Source organism: Squalius cephalus (genome assembly GCF_949319135.1).
Source record: "Squalius cephalus genome assembly, chromosome: 14".
NCBI lineage: Eukaryota > Metazoa > Chordata > Actinopteri > Cypriniformes > Leuciscidae > Squalius > Squalius cephalus.
The window spans coordinates 7,246,809-7,265,437 of record NC_137135.1 but is presented as its reverse complement, the minus strand read 5'-3'; the positions used below and the strand labels follow the sequence as shown (position 1 = coordinate 7,265,437).

Sequence of the window (18,629 nt, the reverse complement as noted above, 5' to 3'; positions counted from 1 at the left end):
TTTTTTTATTCTTTGTCAGATGTCTTTATTGTTTATTGTGATAAGAAAAAAAAACTCAATAAAGTTGTTGTAAAAAAATTAAAAATAAAAATTAAAAAAAATCCGGTGTGGTGGAATATCCTATCACATGGTCCACACCGGAAAAAAAGGATAGAGCGGACATTGCGTCACTGAGGCGCGACATTTCTTTTCCGGGACGGCCAATTATTTAAAATCGGAATTTCTCTGAAATAAAAAATCTTTGGAGACTTTGGAGATATTGTAAGTACACAACTGGAGGAAATTTTCGGAAATTTTGTTACAAAATTCCTACATATTGGAGCTTTAATATTTATATTAATATTTGCAAATCGCTTGCACGCTTCAAGATGAATGAGTCTAAGGTTTACACTCAGGGTACATTACGGCATGTTTTCTATGTACAACGTTCTCAATATAATTCATAATCCCATGTTTATAATGAACAACACGTTATAGTTATTGTGTTATTACAAACTGTGTACGCACAGAACAGAGGGGCGGGGTGAGCAAAGCTCATTATCATTTAAAGACACATGCACTTAAACGGCGTGCTGAAAACAGAGCTGTTTTTGACCAGGTAAAATGAGTGTTTTCTTACAATACTAATGAGAATTTTTAATTAAAGTGTATTACAAACTTTTCATTTAGACCCTAAAGAATCATATTAGCTTGTACAAAAATGGCATTATATGACCCCTTTAAGAATACTGAAGATGTCAGGTGAAATCTTGTACATGTCTCTGTATGTGCTCATCTGGTTCTCAAATGATCTTTTCATTGAAGGGGAAGATTATCAGTGAATAAATAACACAAAGCTATCATTTGACTTCAGGAGATTAGAAAAACAGAGCTGGACTTCCGAGCTCATTCTTGAACACTAGCATTAATGATGTGTTATACCAGGGGTGCCCAATCCTGCTCCTGCCGATCGCCTGTCCTGCACAGTTCATCTCCAACCCTAATCAAACACACCTGAAGCAACCAATTAAGGTCTTCAGGATCACTTGAAAATTAAAGGCAGATGTGTTTGATTAGGGTTGGAGATGAACTGTGCAGGACAGGCGATCGGCAGGAGCAGGATTGGGCACCCCTGTGTTATTCTCAAGAGTGTCACACTTCTGATGAAGTCTCATATTAAGCCTGGGGAACCAAGAATGATTTTTATTCTATATATTCACTGTGATTTAATATATACATGTTCTGGTGAATGTCAACAAAAATAGTCATTTCCAGTGCAAATTTAGTACATGAATATCCACTGAAAATAAAGACAGCGCATATCATCATAACAACTGTATTTGACTATCTATAGTTGTAGTGTTCTTGTTAACACAGACTCAGAGTGTTTTATGTCATAATGCACAGGCAGTGAAATTCTTGTCCTGCTGATTATCTCTAACAAAAACAACTAATTTTTAACGACTCCAAGCTTTATAGACTAAACTGCAACAACTGAAGGAAAATTAAATTTATAAAGCAGATTCATCTCAGTATATTTTTTGGTAAACCGTATTCAAGTGGTTGTAAAATGCTGACCACGCATCAAATGAATTTTCTGTAAATGTTGCTTGTTATTGCAATTTCAGCTAATACTGAATTGATTCCTCTGTCACGTATTCTTGCGTTTGAACGGACAAATACACGCAAAATTGTCACAATATCCTTGTAAACAGTCTTATGTATTAAGTGAATGTAAACAATTGAGAAAGAAATCATGTGTAACAGTACATTGGATTCATGCATTAGTCTTAAAGCAGCCTAATATTCCTGCTAGGGCTGCGTGATATAGCTAAAAAAATGTATCACGATTTAATGTTTCATATCGTTCGGTATCGATAATTATTGACATTTTTTATAACCTTGTTTTTTTTTTTACAGTCAAGTAGAAAGGTTTGAATTGAGTTTTTTTATGTATCCACATTATTAAGGCAAACAACAAATTATATTAGTTTTAGCAGTCAAAAACAAAATAAAATTTAAACTCTATGTCTTATATTAAGATAAAAAAGTAAGTGTTAAAGAAACACTTGAACTAAAATAAAATGTTACAAAATGTGTGCAATGAAGTGTAAACTTAGAACAATCAAGGCAAACTTTGAGGTAGATTAACACGCTAATTCACGGTTCGGTTTGAGAGGACACAGTGGTGTCACGGTGGTGTACCGTCGATAAATACTGATACCGTTTAATCGCTCAGCCCTAATACCTGCTGCCATCAGTGTCATTAATGTTAATCAAGGAGAAAAAGAAAATCACTCCCTGATCTTGACTGAATAACTGCTGTAACTTTAATAAGGATTTATCTATATTTTATTTATAAAAAGGAAACATGCAGGGTTATTTTACATTTGATTTCAATTTCTGAACTTTGTTTAGTTATATTTAGTTGTGCTATTGCTAATTTGCTTATTTGTTCTTGTATACTTGTCTTTTTGAAATGTATTCGAGTTAGTCTAGTTTTAGTTAATTGTTCTTTAAGCTGCTGTTTTTTGTTCATATTATTCAGCTGTAACAATCCTTTGCAAACAGACAGAATACATGTTTGCTATCTATGTTTGACTTGTTTTTACCATATTGTAATCGAAACTGGGAATTGATAAGAATCAGAGTCGATAAGCAGAATTGGTATTGAAATTGCTAAAAAATGCAATCAATACCTAACCCTATGTAGACAAGTCCCTTTTAGTCATGCGTCAATTATATCAGCCCTCCAAAACAGTTTTGGTCAGAAATGAAAATTAATTTCCGGCTGAATATTTTAATCTGCTAAGATTACGGTACATATAGTATAATCAACAGCAGCAATGAATGCACTTTTTGAACATTGTTCTCTTTTATCCTATTAATGTTGTATTATGAAAGCAACAAGCCATTGTACCCCAGTTAAAGGGAGATTTGGTGCTCTTCATTTTGTCCAAGACTCCAAGAACAGACTTTATCTGTGGTAGAATTGTGGTTTAATATGAAGATTTCATTTGGACTTACCAAAATGCTGCTGACTAGTATCATTTCAAAGAGCGTAGGCCCCAGGTTAAAGACCAGGGCACTGAGCACAAAGCTAATTCCTCGAGTGCCGCGGTCAATGGCTTTGGACAGCGCTCCGGTCTGCCTGCTCAGGTGGAAGCCCAGATCCAGGTTATGAAGATGGAGAAACACGTTCTTGGCTATCCTCCTGATGGAGCTCTGAGCCACTTTCCCAAACACTGCGTTCCTCAGCTCATTGAAGAGAGCCGCTCCGGCACGGGACACACCGTCTGAAAACACACACACATTCTCAATGAAATACTGCCAACAGAATGAAAACTTAAAAGTACAGAAAGGAAAAACAGCATGAAGTGTGTGCCAGTTAATTTACGTAGTTGCTGGATAAACAGAGGGAGTCACTGCGTGCGGCAGAGACGACTGCCTCTAATAAATCCTAATATATCGGAGGCAGTCGTGGCACTCTTAAGCCCGTTAATGACAAATATGAAGAGCCTAACATTGCATGTATGCATGTTAACAAGCTTCAGGGAATATATTCACAGTCATAGACAACAGTGCACTTCTTCACTCAAGAGCCTCATTAAACCAGCCAACATCCCATCACATACGGGTGCAGTTTAAACACTTCTTGACCCATTAGTATATCTGACTCACTGTATAGTAGGGCTGTGCGATATGAAAAAAAAAAACTATCATGTTCTTTGTACCATATTGCAATGTCAATTTTAATCACGATTTTGAAACAATATTTCTCTAGACCAGCGCCTCGTGTTTTTAACTGCAAATACGTGCTCTGTGTGGATGACCTACTCTGTTTTACCAGAGTAATTTGTCATGTAAATCTATGATACATCGTCTCTCCTGTATCCAAAATATTCCCAAACCTCGGATGTTGATTTTATTTTTGGGCCATGAATCCCTTTCCCTGTTTCTGTGCTTTCTTCTATGTTGTTATGATGAACCCGCTCTCTTCTGTTCTCTACGGTTTAGAAATAGAGCATGATCACATCGTGATTTTATTACCATTTCGATTAAATCACATTGCCCTACTCTAAAGCAGCTTTCCAACATTAACACAGTATAGATAATAAGTGCCTGCTATAATTTCAAACTAAATTAAGGAACGAGCAAAGTTGAAAAACGTTGCGCCAGCATTTAAACGCCTCTGAACTGACATTGGTCCATGACGACTGTGTAATAGGCAGAGGTGTTGTAGTGACTTGGGAGGTGGGCATACTGTAACATTTACCTCACCTGCATACACATGCAATTATTCTAAGTATATTATTTAACCACTTATTTTAAGGTATTTGAGGCCCTGTTTACACCTGGTATTAAGATGCGTTTTGGTCGATCGAATCACAAGTAGACGAGGGAACCAAATTCCCGTTTACACCTGGTGTTTTAATCAGTCTCTTTCATTTGTGTCTGTTTTCGTATGTGTTTTGACTACCTCTGGAAGTGGTCGAAAGTGGACAAGCTTTAGACCCCATATTTATCGTCGTTCCCTTGTGATCCGATCGACCAAAACTCATCTTAATACCAGGTGGAAACGGTCTTTGTTAAGCTGTTTGTCATTTTTTTTACTGTACTAAAGCATAAAATACAATAATAGGAAGAAGCGCAAGCAAACAGCAGGCAGAGGATTCTGTTTGTTCCCAAAGCCTTTCGCAAATGGCCATGTTCACAAACAATAGTGTTTCCATTACAGATTTGCACAAATCTTTTGCGATATTTTCTAAATGTCGATAAAAAACTAATTGCGAAATGACGGCGTTTCCATTAACCGATGTTATGCGACTGAAACGTAATTTTTTCCTCTCGCGATAAGTCATTCCAAACATCATGGCGATGGATGTTGGTAGGTTTACGTATAGCGCAGTCCCCGCACTGGCCATTATTGTTAATCGAAGGGGACGTAGGTGTGTATCCAAGCATTAATGGCAAGAAAAGCCCCTTATACTGGGGAGAGGCACATATGAGGTGTTTCTGGGTGTTTCTCCCTCAGATCTGCTTCGAGGTCTTGATTGTGGCATTTCTTTGAAGTTAAGAATCCAGTATTACTGTAATACTTTTGTCTTTTTTACTTTTTGTCTCGTCTTCTGTCCAAACAAACAGCGTCATCTTTAAAGAATGATTGACGTTTATGTATGTCAGGTGATCTGTAAAAGCGCAAAAACTGTTTCAGGTGCAGTTTTGCGAAATATTCCTTTTTCGACTGCCTGAAAAAGCACCTCATGTGAGTGTAAAACTCTTTTGGGAGTTTTTGCGGAATTGAAATGTGTTTACATTGGGCGTAGGGCTGGGCGATAAAACGATAACGATAATTATCGCGATATAATTTTTCTCGATAAAACGATATCAAGAGTTCAATAAATGTTCGATAATGTTTATGCGCCAAACGAAACTCATTTGAACCGCGCGCCACACGGACCATTTATCCGCTCGGCTCAAAGTCCAAACGGCAGCGCGAGCTCACTAGAGCCGATGCCTTTACTCTGATCGGTCTCGGTCACGAGATCCAGTGAGAAGCGCTTGAATTCAGCGAGGAACACAATGTCTCAGTGATTTAAACCAGTTTAAAGGCAGATGAAACAGCGCTGACAAACAGGAGAAACTCTGTGCGCAGAAGGCTTTTCCGTCTACAAATTCCCATCATTTACCATGGATTTACTGTAGCATTAGCCTAGTAATATTAACTGCACTATGAAATGTGGGATATACATATTGAATTGTATTATATTATTAATGTAGACGATGTATTAAAGGACTGATGGAATTTAATTACAGTATTTAATGATGTATTTAGGCTACTGTTTTTCATACAAATACCATAGAAACCATAAAGTTGCATTTTGCCATGAGTGAGGTTATCATGATCTAAATGCATGATACTGGATGACCAATGGTTAAGTTTAATAAAACTCAAACAGTCAGAATATTACATTTTACCAAATAAAAATTAGCACATGCAGAAACTAAGAAATTAATTTTCCAATGAAGATATTTATTTTGTTAAGGAAAAATGACAAATGTTGAATGTTCTACCTCAGATTTGTGAAATGTTCTCCTGTTTGGCAAGTGTTTGTCCTGATATGTTCTGACAATAAAGAGTAGTTTAAAACCACAATTAACGCTCTGGTTTCTACAACTTTCACTTAGGAGCAAAAATCTGCCTTTAAACTTGAAAGAAATAAAGATTTGATTTTTATCGTGATAATTATCGATATCGACTGATATAAAAAAAAATTATCGTGATTTTTTTTTTGGCCATATCGCCCAGCTCTAATTGGGCGTATTTGCAATTTCAATTTGCGCAATATGAAGGGTAATGGAAACGTGGCTAATGACTTGCCCAAAATGACTACACTACTGGAAATAGGTGAGAGTGCTCTGGAGACACGAGCTAAAACACGAACACACTGGAGGGCTGCGTTATAGCTTAAGTTGTAATTATAAATTAAATTGCGATTCTTGAAAGTGAAGAACTTTACAACACTGACAGTTCTTTAGGTGTAATACTGTAACACTGCTCCAAAGCAATCTGTTTTATATAAAGCCCAATATAAATAAACATGACTTGAATAGTGTGTCGAATTGCAGAGCTATTGCTGTGATCAGACGCTTTCCTAACTGTAGGAAAGCACACAACGCATATTTACATGCTCATCTAAACGTCGCTCACAGCTGTGCTGGAAAGTTTGCATACATTTTACTGTTACTTACTTATTTTGTAATAGCTCACGCTTATTATGGATGCGTCAAGATGGTTGACTAGTCATCCAACAACCTACTAGTCGACCAGTGAGGTTAACTTATCAGTTGATTTAGATGCATGTAAATAAGTTTTGTTTTGTAAATAAAAAAAAGTGAAGAATTTAGACATATAAAGCTGTGTAATTACACAGGGCTGGTTTATAATCATTAATTAGTTCATTTTTAAAATTATGTTAGAACTCAGATTTCAAGGGTCAAAAATGAACTTGACCTGAACATCCGATTAAGGTTTTATTTGCTTGTGGCATTAAAAACCACTCATAGTGCATCACATTCACAGCTTCAGGATGAATAGTGCCTCGAATACAATATCAATCAACAAAAATACTGCACGGATAATCTGTGCCTTGCAGCGCAACACAAATCACACAAGCAGCAGCACGGAGAATAATGGTCTGTGTGCACAGGACCTAATGGCTCTCATTAAAACACACAGTTATGGGAAGACAGTGAATTTTCATTTTAAGACACAATGACTTGCTAAGTGTTTAGTTACCATTAGTCATCATCTTCATTTATCTTTATTTAAACATGCACTTGGTCTCCATTCAGTGGCACACACTGACAACTTCAACAGAAGCAAACTCTGAATTGGGGCTGGGCGATATGTAAAAAAATATGATACTCGTCTTAAAAAAATAATGCAATATTCAACTATATCATCTACCCAAGCCCTGCCCGCTCCCCCGCTGGAGACAACACTTCCGACACCGTAAACACACATCATGTTGAGTTTGGCCGCACTTTATCTAATGATAGCCTGCGATTCATTTAGTTTAATTTAATGAGTGACACATTAAAGGTTTTACTTTTGCTGTTATGTTAGTAATTTCCACACTGTTCTTATCGAATTTGTGTTTGAAATGAATTTCGTTTCGTGAGGAGAACTGTTGTATCCAATTGAACAGAACAGAATCCAATTTGGTGATTGTAAGAATGATAAATGCATGTTGATGTCACATAGCAATTTGCCTATTTTTTTTTTTTCATAAGGTCTGATGTTTTCTCTTTCTTTTTGGCGGTATCGCCTTAGTAGACACATTTCATGATGATAAGTTTAATTTACTTAAAGCCACAGTATGGAATTTTTCGCCACTAGGGGTCGCTAACCTCTTTACAATGACAAAGGCATAGTTTGATGACGCAACACATGCTAAGAATTATGGATCTTGTCGTCAACGTCAAGCCGACCGATCTAATAATGTTTATGGATGACTGAATACATCGATGCTTTTATCATGACTGTGATATGAAGCAGTTCGGGATTGCTAAGATACAGCTATCAGCTCCACATGACGCGAGTCCCGCGGATATAAAAGGAATATGGACATTTCATTCTACCGAACTACACGTGCAGAATTACAACTCTCAGGTCAGTTTATTAGACAAATTAAACTTGTGAGGTAACGCAGCGCTGTTTCACTTGGTCTAACATTACACTATCACACTAAACTGCATTTAAATGTGTTGAAATGTATGTGTTAGTTTGTCTGTATGAGACTAGCAGTAAGCTAGATCAACATTAGAATAACATACAGATCATATTCTAACATTTTATCATTGTTGAACTATATAACATTGATTAGTTTTATGTAAATGTGCTCACCTGTTTAATAAAGCACATGTAGGAGCGGTCGAAGTCTCGGACGTGGAGCTCTCGTTTATATACTGTCTATGGGAGCTCTCGGCATCTCGAAAACACCGCGCTGATATTGATTCTCCTTTTAGTTCTCCTTTTTTATCCAAAGTCTGCTTGCCATGGTCCATAATGTTTGAACGAAACAACAACAGCGTGAAAATAGACATTGCGAACTCCACAGTTGTCTGCGTCTGTCGCTTTGGTTACTATCAGAGGGCTCTGGTTCATAGCTCTGGTTGCTATAGCAGTACGAGCAGAAACCAGGGACAACGCGGATATGACGCCATTGACTGTGACAAACCGGAAATAAAGAAACGTCCCGTGTCTAAAAATTAAATTAAAATTTCTCCTGGTTTGAACGTTGTTGGAAACAGTCGGGATAATGTAAGTACACAACTAAAAAAAATATATAACATAGATATAGTGATTTTTGCTAATTTTAAAGCAAAAAAGTTACATATTGTGCCTTTAAAGTCCCCCTGTAGTCAATCTATTTATCCCTTAAAAGTCATCTCTGATCACCAAAATTACATATTTAAGCGTTTTTTTCCTTGAAAAAAGTCTTCATTTAGTATATGCGGTTCTATGAATATGCAAATGAGCCCCGCCTCCACTCACTCACACAGCTCAGAGATCCACTGGCTGACGATCACACGTTGATCTGATTGGTTAAAGGTAGTTTGTGACGTCAGAAACACCAGCGATTTCAAAGCGTGTTTTTGACACTGTCTTTGGTTCACTGCAGTTTTAAGGAGGAAATACTCAGCAATGCTGTCGACTTATGAATTTACACATGATTTGTCTTAAAGCATATTAAAAACACCACATAGACATATAAACAACATTAAAAGCTTGATTTTCACCACAGGGGGACTTGAATTATAATGTGTATTATGTAGCGCTGTTTTTAAACTTGTATTCAAGCTATAATGTATTTGGTATTCATCTAAAATTGGGGATTAAAAACAAATTGGTTCGTTCTGCATGAAAAAAACGGTATGGTTATTTTTCCTTTATGGTTAGAGTTCCAAATTTGCTTATAAAAAAATAAAAATTACAGCTTTATTTATTTAGAAACAGAAGTAATTAATGATATTTGAGTTTTATTTTTATCATTTTTTTAATCTACAGCAAATTAAAATGCTTGCGATATGCTATAAATGGAGCTGCCAATATTGGAAACACCGGACACCACAATAATACTTCATCCATTTGCAATATAGCTAAATTGCATTTATTTGTTGCGACGGAAGCGAATCAATCAAAACTAACTTTAACTGGAAAATAACTTTATTAAAGAACCGCTATAAAGCCAAAACAACCTCTGTTACCATAAATTCTACGTTTATCTCTGTAAAGCTGCTTTGAAACAATCTACATTGTTAAAAGCGCTATATAAATGAAGATGACTTGACTTATAAAATAATTGTAATTACAATGGTCATGTTTGTGATTTGTTTATTCATTATGTACTCTGTTTAAATTAATATTCAGAAACAGGTGCAGTTACTGCTACCATTTCATTATTTATCAGACTGCTAACCTAAATAAAATAGGCCTACTTGATAGTAGTATTGCAGAAATGCAAGTTAAGTTAAACGTCATGCAGTGAAGTGTTCTACGCGAACACTTGGATACGCGGCTAATAATAGCACACATTAATGTAGTAGGATAACGTTAGAGCGAGCCGCCATGTAAAGTGGCTAATAACGTCAGGCTGCTACTAGCGTGTTTCAAATGATAGAACACATTTGTGGAAGAAGAGTGATATGCAAATGTTTGGCAAGTACCAAATATGAAAGTATTGCTATCGGACTCGTTCTGGTGAGGAGCCAATGAAATGCAAAATTAAAAATTGCATTAGAACCTAGAGCAGACGCATGCATGGCAAAACGCATTACAATGAATCTAAAAAGCCATATTGACACAAGGTTTGCAGGAAAGGTCAGATGGCATTTAATATGCAGCACACTTCCCAAAATGAAGTCAAACACCTGCCAAACAGGAGCAGGCAGAACTTACAGCCAATCAGAATAGCCGTTGCCATGGTGGCCACCGTGTTTGGCGCATCGCTCAGGTTCAACATGTGTCCCGACATCTGGTTCAGGTCGTCCACCGCATATTTAAACATGAAGGGCACCATCACATTGGTTATCTGGAGGACAAGCAGAAAAAAGCAAAGGTTGATGTGAGCACACCAAATGTTGTTCTGTGTTCTGAGTGCACTGATGGGCAGAAGCTCAGCACTGCATTAACAGCAAGCTGTGTGTGTGTGTGTGTGTGTGTGTGTGTGTCCTCCTGCAGACTTGCTTGATGCATCCACTAATGGAATTGAAATGGTTATTAAAGCTAATTAAAAGCTCGCAGAAAGCTGCTGGGTCGTGCCAATAAACAGCAGCACATTAGCCGGACGACATTTGCCTTGAATTAGGCCTCACTGTTGCTCACCCCTTTTTATTGTATATGACTCATTTCAGGTGAATGGCAAACGTCTACGCCACACAATGATGAATCTCGAAGGCGAACGTCAAGCAACCGGTCAAGAACAAGTCCTGCTCGTACTTTACTCTGAAGATTATATTTAGTTTTGCATCATTTATTTTCTACCCCAATTCCTAAATGACTATAAAGCAAAAATACTGATATACAGTCAAACCAAAAATTATGCAGACACCAGATATAATTTGTTATATTTTTTTACTAGTGGGTGCAGGACACTATAGTTCACTTATGTAAGTGAGGATAGCAAAATAAAGTAAACTGTGACACATTATACCCAAAAATTATTCATACAGTGACTACCACTAAAATTTGGGACCAAAAATGATTCAGACACTTTGACCAGACCATGTTTTGCTTGAATGTGTTTTTTCTTTAATTGCTAATGCGACCTTTTTACACCACAGACTCAACAAAATTAAGCACTACTTGGTAATTGGTTGTGTTAAATTAGTATTATCTAATTGTGTAGTTAAATTTAACAGCTGACATCTATTAAACCTAATTCATCTGTGAGACAGTCTAACAGAAGGATGGCAAAACCAGTGAAATATCACCCGATCTGATAAGTTCTTGACATATTTTATTATCATTTCTAAACTATAGCGAATAAACTGTGATATTGTGAGAAACATCGAAGTCTAGATGAATTTTGGTTCGACTGTATCATACAAATTGTGAAGCAAATTAAACATACTGCTTTGTGACTGCTTTGTGTCTTGACAAAAGAAAGTGAACCAAATGCGAGACAACATAGCATTGACCCTATAGGACAGTTCGATCCCAAACTCATTCACCCTGCGGCCGAGTCACCCTTATTGTTGAGCTCTGCATGGTAATATTTGTTGTGCTGTCTCTCATTTATGCGGTTTTACATTAAATTGAATTGTACAGAAGTATGTTCAAACATATTGAGAATCACCACTGAGAAAAATGAGAATTATAAAACAAACAAACTAAAACAAATCTTAAAACAAAACTGTGTGAATTACATTAAAGTGCCCTTATTTTGCTATTTTAAAGGTTCCTACTTTTGTTTTGGAGTCTCCTGCAATAGGTTTGCATGCATTCAAGGTCAAAAACACTTAAATTCTCTCATAATATGCATTTAATATAACCTCATTTCTCAAAGATTCTCAAATGATTAGTTCAAAGCAGTGTGAAGATTCAATCTCTCTCTAAACCCCTCCTTTCCGTTAGCCTACTCTGCTCTGATTGGTCAGATGGCCCAGTCTGTTGTGATTGGTCTACTCTGCTCTGATTGGTCAGATGGCTCAGTCTGTTGTGATTGGTCTACTCTGCTCTGATTGGTCAGATGGCCCAGTCTGTTGTGATTGGTCTACTCTGCTCTGATTGGTCAGGTGGCCCAGTCTGTTGTGATTGGTCTACTCTGCTCTGATTGGTCAGGTGGCCCAGTCTGTTGTGATTGGTCTACTCTGCTCTGATTGGTCAGGTGGCCCAGTCTGTTGTGATTGGTCTACTCTGCTCTGATTGGTCAGGTGGCCCAGTCTGTTGTGATTGGTCTACTCTGCTCTGATTGGTCAGGTGGCCCAGTCTGTTGTGATGGGTCTACTCTGCTCTGATTGGCCAGGTGGCCCAGTCTGTTGTGATTGGTCTACTCTGCTCTGATTGGTCAGGTGGCCCAGTCTGTTGTGATTGGTCTACTCTGCTCTGATTGGTCAGGTGGCCCAGTCTGTTGTGATGGGTCTACTCTGTTCTGATTGGCCAGGTGGCCCAGTCTGTTGTGATTGGTCTACTCTGCTCTGATTGGTCAGGTGGCCCAGTCTGTTGTGATTGGTCAGGTGGCCCAGTCTGTTGTGATGGGTCTACTCTGCTCTGATTGGTCAGACGGCCCAGTCTGTTGTGATGGGTCTACTCTGCTCTGATTGGTCAGGTGGCCCAGTCTGTTGTGATGGGTCTACTCTGCTCTGATTGGCCAGGTGGCCCAGTCTGTTGTGATTGGTCTACTCTGCTCTGATTGGTCAGGTGGCCCAGTCTGTTGTGATTGGTCAGGTGGCCCAGTCTGTTGTGATTGGTCTACTCTGCTCTGATTGGTCAGATGGCCCAGTCTGTTGTGATGGGTCTACTCTGCTCTGATTGGTCAGGTGGCCCAGTCTGTTGTGATTGGTCTACTCTGCTCTGATTGGTCAGATGGCCCAGTCTGTTGTGATTGGTCAGGTGGCCCAGTCTGTTGTGATGGGTCTACTCTGCTCTGATTGGTCAGATGGCCCAGTCTGTTGTGAGTGGTCTACTCTGCTCTGATTGGTCAGATGGCCCAGTCTGTTGTGATTGGTCAGGTGGCCCAGTCTGTTGTGATTGGTCTACTCTGCTCTGATTGGTCAGGTGGCCCAGTCTGTTGTGATTGGTCTACTCTGCTCTGATTGGTCAGATGGCCCAGTCTGTTGTGATTGGTCTACTCTGCTCTGATTGGTCAGATGGCCCAGTCTGTTGTGATTGGTCTACTCTGCTCTGATTGGTCAGATGGCCCAGTCTGTTGTGATTGGTCTACTCTGCTCTGATTGGTCAGATGGCCCAGTCTGTTGTGATTGGTCTACTCTGCTCTGATTGGTCAGATGACCCAGTCTGTTGTGATTGGTCTACTCTGCTCTGATTGGTCAGATGGCCCAGTCTGTTGTGATTGGTCTACTCTGCTCTTACTAGCCATGTGTCCAACAAAGCGTTTCTCCTGTGGCCGCGGCTAGGGCATTTATTTATTTCATTTTTTTTTCAAACGTAAAACACAGCGCTCATTGCTGTCACTTTTCACCCTGCAGCCATCCAATCACAGTGGAGAAGGGGCGGGACAAATCCCACACCAACCAACAGTCACATTCTGCTTGTACAACGATAACAAATGACAACGATACTCGATACTCTGACGATATTGAAGAAAATTGCGATATGCGATAACTCATTAAATAATGCGATATTCGACATGCGGTACGATAATGCTTAAAGTATGTAAAATAAACTTAAATTATCTTTAAAATATATTTAAAATTATATAACCTACATGCGTGTTTCACATTCTTTTTGTGACAAGAAAACATCTCTACAACTTCTGACAGTGAACCGCAGTGTTTTACTGCAGCATAAGAAGTGTTATTTTAACATCAGTGTAAACCACAGGGTTCAGGTTATCCTACATCAGGTCTATTTAACAACAGAAACTGAATAATCAAATGTAAAAATAAAACACTGCTTAGTTTTCACTGTATGAATTAAACGTATACTGATTCTTATTAAAGCTACAGAAGTTATTAAGCCAAGAGCAGTGAGTGATTTTCTCTTTGTCTTTTGTTCATGATCCCAGTTATTGCAAGCCGTTGCGATATGCATATCACGATTTATACATTTGCGATATTTCGACAATTTCGATATATTGTGCAGCCCTAATCCAAAACTAGTGCCAGAGCAAGTACGTTGCATTGTGTCGCCATTTTTATATTCAGAAACAAACTATTAGCACAATTAGATACCAGTTCTGCGGTTAGTCCGTATCACAGCACGTGCATCACTCTCAAGCGCCCGCAGCGTTCAGTTTTTCAGAAGAGTGCTGGTGTTTTCAGCTGGCTAAACACACTTTTGTGGACACACAACCTTTCTCCTGCGCAACACAAAGATACTATGAACAATGTTGGTGTCCAAACACATTGGACCTCGCTAACTTTAAATTTAAAGTACAAAAACTGAGACATTTCAAAGGAACGTTTTCCGCAGAAAAAAGAAAGTCATGCAGGTTTGCAGGAAGTAATGTCGTTGCAAAGCAAATCACGGATCCGTAACTTACCAATTACTACACTGAAGCTTAATTTGTGGAAGATAAAAATGAGCTGCCAACACCTCAGTGATAATTTGCTTTCAAACAGCACACATCCATAGCAATGCCCTTTTCCAAGAGGACAGAGTCAGGAGGCAAGTGGTTATAAACAGGTTTTAGTTACCAATATCACACACAGGATGACACAACAGCAGCCTCTAATGTACAGCAAGAGGCAAACAAAGCCTGTTTGCAAGGAAGATGAAAGTTTGTCAAGCTTTTCTCTTTTGGGTCAATAATAGTGGAAAATTCCCTCCATGTTGAACTCACATGATAGGGATCAGACCAGCTAATACAACAGGGAGTTATCCGTTTATAGAGAGGAAGAGTGTTTCCACATGACCTCTGGTGGCCTACAAGTCTTAACCCTCTACAATGAGACTAAATCTTCACTCTGGGCAACTAAATAATGTCTCTCATTAGACACTGGCTAATAAATTGTACTCGCCTATGTGTGTGTGTGTTAAGAGTGCTAAGTTTAAGTTTAGCAGAGATGCATTTTCACTTGCTGAGTTTCGCTCTCCGTCAAGCGATCTGTAATCCATTCTGCATTGAAGAGCTCCAGCATTTAAAGTGGCAGACGATGAAACTGCAGTACATTTAGAATGAACAGTGTTATCGTTCATTGCTGTGGACGCTAATGTAGTTACTAGGGCTGGGTAAAAAATATTAATTTCTCGTTTTAATCAATTCTCATTTTTACGAACTGATATCGATTCTTAAATCCCAAGAATCGATTAGGTTAGTCATCCTGTTTTCATTTGATGAATGAATGGAAGATTCTAGCGCGCATCCCATCCAATAAATCACAATAATCTTTGTGCTTTGTTACTATTGACATGAAACAAAGTCTCAGATTTCAAATTACGTCCATTTTCTTACAAAATTCAAAAACATAAATAGCGTTTAAGCGCTGTGGCGTGAGATCGCTCTGACTCAGCTCAAGAGAAGCACATGATCTTCTCTTCCGCCTTCACACCAGTGACAGCGCGAAATAAACATGAATGAGCATCTGAAAGTGTGTTTAAAGAGAGTACAACTTATCGAAGTCCGTATCATGTCACATGGAATCGCTCAATCAGTGTTTCAACCGTGGAAAGACGTTAGTAAACAATGTCATGTAACGTCACATTTACCTCAGAAAAACCATATCCAGCGACCATAAACTCGTCAGTCAGCAAGAAAAATTAACTCTAGAGAGGAGCATTTTGCTAAATATATGCACCATATTACATATTCATTATTATTTTTAATGTTCTTCAATATTTAATGCATGTTTGAATAAATCTGGCAAGTTTTTATGACAGCCACCATTTAAATGTTCATATAACTTTGTTATTATAAAAATAAATAAAAGTGTAATTTAAGTGTTTGTATACAAATCAGTTCATTTTTACCTTCAATAACAGTAGGCTAATGAAGCCTAGTCGGCTACAACCATAGTTTACAGCATTAGTTAAGAGATTTGTTTTCCTTGAGAAAATTTGCCATGTATTATACCTGATATCCAAAATAATCAATATCGAATTGAAATCTAATCGAATTGTGAAATTTGTGTCAATAACCAGCCCTAGTATTTACCATTATAGTTATCTTTATGGCTATTGTTCTTGGTGTGAATGGGCTTTAAGAGTGTCACCCTACTGGGTCTGCATTTACTTTTTGGCTGTTTGGCATGTTACAGTGCCTTTCAACTGTCCCTGTTCATGGGCATCTTAAACAACAATGCAAAGATGCATTTAGGATATTTGTCAGTGCTAAACATTAGGGTTGGGTATAGACAATAAGTTCAATAAGTTGTACTCTATCTTTAAACACACTTTCAGAAGCTCATTCATGTTTATTTTGCGCTGTAACTGGTATTATTAAGGCGGAAGAGAAGATCATGTGCTTCTCTTGAGCTGAGCCAGAGCGATCTCACGCCACAGCGCCTAAACGCTATTTATATTTTTGAATTTCGTGAGCAAATGGACGTAACTTTAAATTTGAGACTTTGTTTCATGTCAATAGTAACAAAGCACAAAGATTATTGTGATTTATTGGATGGGATGCGCGCAACAATGTTCCATTCATTCATCAACTGAAGACAGGATTACTAATCGATTCTTGGGATTTAAGAATCGATATCAGTTCGTAAAATTGAGAATCGATTAAAATCGAGAAATCAATATTTTTTACCCAGCCCTACTAAACATTCCTCATTTATCTGTAATATAAATCAGATGCTAAATTGTTGTTTATACAGTGATCCTGTCATTCAATGTAATGGATGATACTTTGGTGTCACAGAGAATTTGCTTTACACTGAATGACAAAACTTCTACTTCTGCTTATATTGCAGGCAATCAACGGGCCACCCATATCAAACGGTGAGCTTGACCAGTGAAGTTCATCACAATTTTTCACAACATCTACATATTTAAAAAAAAAAAAAAAAAAAAAAAAAAATATATATATATATATATATATTATATATATATATATATATATATATATATATATATATATATATATATATATATATATATATATATATATATATATAAGTGTTTTGGCATTTCACTGAATGACATGCGTGTTAGCACAGCATGAAAAGGTGGATTTATTAAATATTTAAGTGCAATGATCTCACTTTTCTGCAGCACCACACGGCCTTCAGGGTGTATTAACTATTATTTAAACAAATATATTTTTAAAAATATGTTTATTTAAAGATGTAATGGCAAAATCAAAGTCCGGACGATTACACTGAATAACACTTGTACACTTTGGAACATTATTTCCCCCATATGTCGACATTATATTTTTCACAAAAGTTATTTGAAATATTAAAGTAGACACTTTACTTGCATTTAACATGTTTTTTATGCATGTAAAATTACTTTTGTAAATTGTATTTGATGCGGACACAAAAAAGGTGATGTCCTCCATTTAGCATAAAGGCTCATCTCCATTAAACTTCACTGAAGAAGCGCTGGCGCGTCAAACACAGACCGCAACAGAATGGGAGCACAATAACTCTGACTCAAATGTACAGTTTGCTCAAATATTTTGCACTTCAAATCTGCCAGATCCAGCAGTATTGACAGACATTTTAATGTAGAGCCAGAGTTTGTTCAGTAAACAGCCGTTTAATAAAAATAAATGTTGTTTCTAGCCCCTGCTGTACTGAAAGCAAGCCGAACCGTGACTTCAGAACTGTCAGCCGTGATTTTAAGTGTGCCATTACACACCTAAAGGCCCTTTCACACCGGATGCGTAACGAAAAAGCGAAACGAAAAAGCGAATAGTTCGTGTGCGAATAGTTCGCATCAAAACCATTCACATCAGCCGCGACGCGAATTTGCGACGTCTGTGACGTTCAGAGAGCTTCAACATTCCAAAACTTTCGCGCGAATCGCGCCGACAGCTGAGAAAACATGGACACTTCATCATCATCATCATCATCATCATCCAGTCATAGTCATAGCATCCAGTGAAGACGAGCTTTTCATTTTATTTAAAAGACAGAAAAGAAGGTTTTGGGTGCACCCAATCTTACAGAACAGAGAGTCTGAAGGGGAGTATGCTTATGTGCACAGTTTTGTTTTGTTTTTTGCGTCTTCAACAGTGCGTTTTGTAATGTAACTACACATTACATGTAACACACGAAGTAAGTAAGTTAAAAATCATTCGACTAGAAACTGTAGATATCACACAAAGAATGTATAGTATAGCCTACTAAAAGCAGCCCTAAATATAGTCTCACTGCATTTTGTTACGTGTTCAAAGTAAACACGGTCTCTGTCTCTATCTTTGACGATAATAGTGTTAGCTTTCTATCCCAAATGTAGTTTGGTCTGCTAGCCTACACAGCACAGGACTATACAACGACTAAAACTATCACAC

General features: G+C 37.7%; 1 protein-coding gene across 1 annotated transcript in view; it reads right to left on the bottom strand.

Annotated features, from left to right (window-relative positions):
- abcb7 (ATP-binding cassette, sub-family B (MDR/TAP), member 7) overlaps positions 1–18,629 on the bottom strand; it is a 54,343-nt gene that overhangs the window by 23,530 nt on the left and 12,184 nt on the right. The window contains exons 5-6 of the mRNA XM_079892303.1: positions 10,445–10,577; positions 3,007–3,275 (exon numbers count right to left, since the gene is read on the bottom strand). Coding sequence (XP_079748429.1) covers positions 3,007–3,275; positions 10,445–10,577 — 402 coding nt within the window. The remainder of the gene's footprint in view (positions 1–3,006; positions 3,276–10,444; positions 10,578–18,629) is intronic.